The sequence below is a fragment of the Sinocyclocheilus rhinocerous genome, unplaced genomic scaffold (assembly GCF_001515625.1).
Source record: "Sinocyclocheilus rhinocerous isolate Xijiao unplaced genomic scaffold, SAMN03320098_v1.1 scaffold314, whole genome shotgun sequence".
In the NCBI taxonomy this organism is placed as follows: Eukaryota; Metazoa; Chordata; class Actinopteri; order Cypriniformes; family Cyprinidae; genus Sinocyclocheilus; species Sinocyclocheilus rhinocerous.
This window is the reverse complement of record NW_015630021.1, coordinates 2,960,808-2,964,973: the sequence shown is the minus strand read 5'-3', so window position 1 is coordinate 2,964,973 and position 4,166 is coordinate 2,960,808. Positions and strand designations below refer to the sequence as shown.

Sequence of the window (4,166 nt, the reverse complement as noted above, 5' to 3'; positions counted from 1 at the left end):
TATATATATATATATATATGGTACATACATTCATATACATATATTATACACACACACACTCACTCACTACCACCAGTCAAAAGTTTGGAATAATTGAGATTTTTTTTTTAATATAAAATCTCTTACATTTATTTAATCAAAAATACAGTAATGACTGTAATATTGTGAAATTATTACAATTTAGAATAAACTACTGGGATATATACACACAATCACACTCACTACCACCAGTCAAAAGTTTGGAATAATTGAGATTTTTTTTTTAATATAAAATCTCTTACATTTATTTAATCAAAAATACAGTAATGACTGTAATATTGTGAAATTATTACAATTTAGAATAAATGCTCTACTGGGATATATTTTAAAATGTAATATACTGTATTTGTGTCATGGCAAAATAGAATGTTCTGCATTTTTTAATTTTTAAAAATGGTTCTCATTGTATATATGTTGTAAACATTTTTGATTCTTTATATTTTTGTGGAAACTATGATACTTTTTTCAAGATTCTTTGATGAATAGAAAGTTCAATTAACAATTTATTTGAAATATAAATTATTTGTAACATTATAAATGTCTTTACTGTCACTTTTAATCAATTTAATACATCCTTCCTGAATAAAAGTGTTAATTTCTTTTTTTTTCCCTTTTTTTTTAATGATAGTGTATCATGGTTTCCACAAAAATATTAAACGGCACAACTGTTTTCCACAATAATAAGAAATGTTTTTAATTCAGCATATTAGAATGATTTCTGAGGGATCATGTGACAATGAAGACTGGAGTAATGATGCAGAAAATTGAATTATATAATACAATTATATATTAAATACACCAATATTGATATCATATTACATATATAATATATACATAAATTAATTATTAATTAAATAATAATTATTATTTTTTTAAATGATGCATTTATTTTTAAAAGATCATAGTGTAGTTTTGATCCTGTATGTAAATATGATTAAAACAAGATGAAAGTAACTGGCAGACCTGTTATGAAGAATACGGTACTGTCCGTAGAGAGTGGGCTGTACTTCCTGCGCTCCCGTTTACGGTACACCATCACCTCCATCACACCTGCTCCAAATGTCATGTTAGTGGTGTTCAGGGTCAGATGGGAGGAGGAGCCATCACATGTCTCAAAATACTGGCCTGTGAGGGAAACCACAGGATGATGGTCCATTTGTGTGCTTACATTATGTAAAGTGAATTATTAAAACACTGATATCAATCGGGTCAGTGAATGGCTGACACTCACCCATGGTGTGCCACACATACACATAACCTCTACGTCTCCAGTCATTGGTCTGAGGAAAAGGCTTTCCATCAGGGAAAACATTGCACCTCTTCAGATCTGTACACTTCCCAAAGCCATAGTCATCCAACCAGGATGTCCAGTTTAACACGTATCCTGAACGCACATGTCCATTGGCTGAAAAATAAGTGAAGGTTTTAGACACACAGATGAAAAAAGCATTTCTTCCTTTTTTGGGAATATAAATGCAACCTTTTAAAATACAGGTCACTTTTTTCCTTGCAATTGTACATTGTTTAGAGATTACAGGGGTATGAAGCACCTGAGGCCTCCATCATCCCGTCCCCACAGTGCTCATCATACACCAGGTTGCCGCTGCTGTCCTCCTTCTGGCATGGTGGAAACTCCAGAGCTGCAGTGAAGGAGATGCACCAGCCGTTCATTGCAGGACTGTCGTTCGTAAGGCGCACCCTCGGTGGTTTATCTGTGAGAGAGCATTAAAAGATTAGCGTGTGGTCATTCCTGTCACGCAGCACATTTTTCTGTCCCCATCTTGTATATGTTAATATAGTTGAGAAAATCAATCTCTCTTGTCAAGACAAAACGGGGAACATTCATCAACTTAAGAAGGTACATAAGGTTTCAAACTGTTTTTCATTTGAAAAAATATTTAAACATCTGAAATATTTACACAAACTCAAATAGAAATTGATTAAAAGAAGGCTTACACAATTTTTAAAGGAAAACAATTATGAAATATTCCAGCCTTTTTCCCCTTAATTCCTCTAATCGAAATGTTTTAAACAAAACATGTTTTCTTTAAAATATTGTTTAAATTGGTAGTATTTTTTTCCCTTCTGTGGCCTTAGTATGAATTTGAATGTTTTCTTTAAAATATTTGTTAAATTTGGTGTTTTCCCCCCCCCCCCCAAATGTAGTCTTAGTATGACTTTCCATCCTGTCAAACTGTTGTACTTTAACATACTTTAACCAATGAGATTATCGTCCTCCTGGACGGAAGTGACATCATAATTGGTGGTTAAAAAAAACAGCACAAATAACTAAATATTGGCGATCTGATGATTCAATGTGTGGTATTAATTGGTTTGTATCGCTCTAAAACGTTCTATTATGTTTGAAAAAAACTACAGAAATTATTTAGACAAATTATTATCTCGCCATTGTGTAAAATGTATTTAATAATCACGTTATAATTAATACATTTTGAGTACCCGAGTCTGTATGGTTTACACTTTAAAAAAAAAAAAGTTTCCTATTTATTCTGTAATTTTGCGTATGTTACGTGAATCAAACTTTACTACATAGCAGGAGACTCTTACCATGTCTGCGATTCAGCTGTTGTTTGAAGTGGGGGTACAGAGATTCGTCCCAAGGGTTCGTGTCCGGTTCCCATCCAGGGATTGGGAATGGAAAAGGGAGTTTGTGTTTGTGAGGGAACATGTCACCATAAGCTGCACGAATGACAGGGGGGAAAATACATCGTGAAAGCCTTCTGAACTGACACCTCGATTACCCAAAGATTTCGTGGCCAAACACGAAGTAGCCTAAATAAATGGACTATAATTTACCTGGATTAGGCATTTTAAATTTCGTAAAATATAACAGGGAAAGCTGGGCTTGTTACTTTCTGCTGGGCTGTATATACAGAAACAGACATAAACCTAAAAAAAAGTCGACCCACTCTGAGAAATATTCACTGCAGGAGTGAAAATGTGACAACTTGCCCCAGTCTCCCCTGAAAGGAGTCTTGAAATGCGTTTAATTTACGCATTTAAATATTTAAGCTTATTTGCATTATATGTTTATGGATACTTTTCCCCCCCGAAGTAAGATACTGAAAAAGTTTGTACAGTCTGGTGGGTGAACGAAAGTATTTTCTCAAGACTTTCTGGTTACTCTCACTATACTCTCTAATTAGTTTCATGAGACTGCAGTGCGCGGAAGAAAACAGCCCTATTCCAACACAATGTAAAAACATTGAAGTTATGTATATATTTGTTTTATTACTCAATCTCGTCGGCTTTTTATGAATTTAGACATTAGCATCAATTTTATAGTCTAGTCTCTATAAAATAGTTTAGTTTTAGTGGTTTATATAAAAATATGTTATAATCTCGATTTAACAATCGCTTGTCAAAATTATTATAAAAATAAAATAAAAACTTAACTAACTGCTTTAAAATGTAAGAATTATAAATATTCACTGCTGAAAAAAAAAGTATTTTCAAATGAATAATTTCGTTAAGTAAGTTAGCCTACTTACTTTTTTTGCTGTTCGTTACAGGAACGAACAACGCCCAGACCAGCACAAGAAACATTCCCGAATGCATCAAGTCGATTTGTTGGATGTAAATACAAATACAATTTATCCAAGGGCTTTTTTCTTGTATGTCCCCCACTCCAGCTGCTCGATCTCAGACCCCTCAACTCTCTGTTTCTCTTGCTCCCCTCTCACAGTCATCCGCACGAGCTCTTATTTAATACAGCAAGCATGTGACGTTTCTGTAACAAGTCTCATCTGACACTTAATTAGGATCTATGGGCGCGAGCTGAGAGGAGAGCTCGGAGTCTCATGTTGTTACTTTTCCCTTGTATTTCGAAACAGGCAATTTCAAAATCATCTCATTTATCTCCGATTGTTGGCTTTATGCTTTATGATCTCGTTTAAAACAAATGGTGCACTGTAGCCTATATATTATCCTCTATGAGATATCCTTGATCTGTCTCAGAGTCCTTTTTGAGAAAAGTCAATTTTTTGTTAGATATCAGGGTCAGAAATGTCAGAGAGGTTAATATGGGGATACATTTTTAACATCTAGCCAAATCTAAAACGCATAGCTACTCCACGTTATAAGAAATGTAATCTTTGTTAATTCTT

At 33.8% G+C, this 4,166-nt stretch overlaps 1 protein-coding gene across 1 annotated transcript in view; it reads right to left on the bottom strand.

The window, feature by feature from the left end:
- Positions 1-3,727, bottom strand: part of LOC107739567 (protein QNR-71-like) — a 10,824-nt gene extending 7,097 nt beyond the window's left edge. The window contains exons 1-5 of the mRNA XM_016551728.1: positions 3,552-3,727; positions 2,608-2,739; positions 1,590-1,751; positions 1,271-1,444; positions 1,003-1,164 (exon numbers count right to left, since the gene is read on the bottom strand). Of these exons, the coding sequence (XP_016407214.1) occupies positions 1,003-1,164; positions 1,271-1,444; positions 1,590-1,751; positions 2,608-2,739; positions 3,552-3,618 (697 nt within the window). The 5' untranslated portion in view covers positions 3,619-3,727. The remainder of the gene's footprint in view (positions 1-1,002; positions 1,165-1,270; positions 1,445-1,589; positions 1,752-2,607; positions 2,740-3,551) is intronic.
- Between the last annotated feature and the right edge of the window lie 439 nt (positions 3,728-4,166).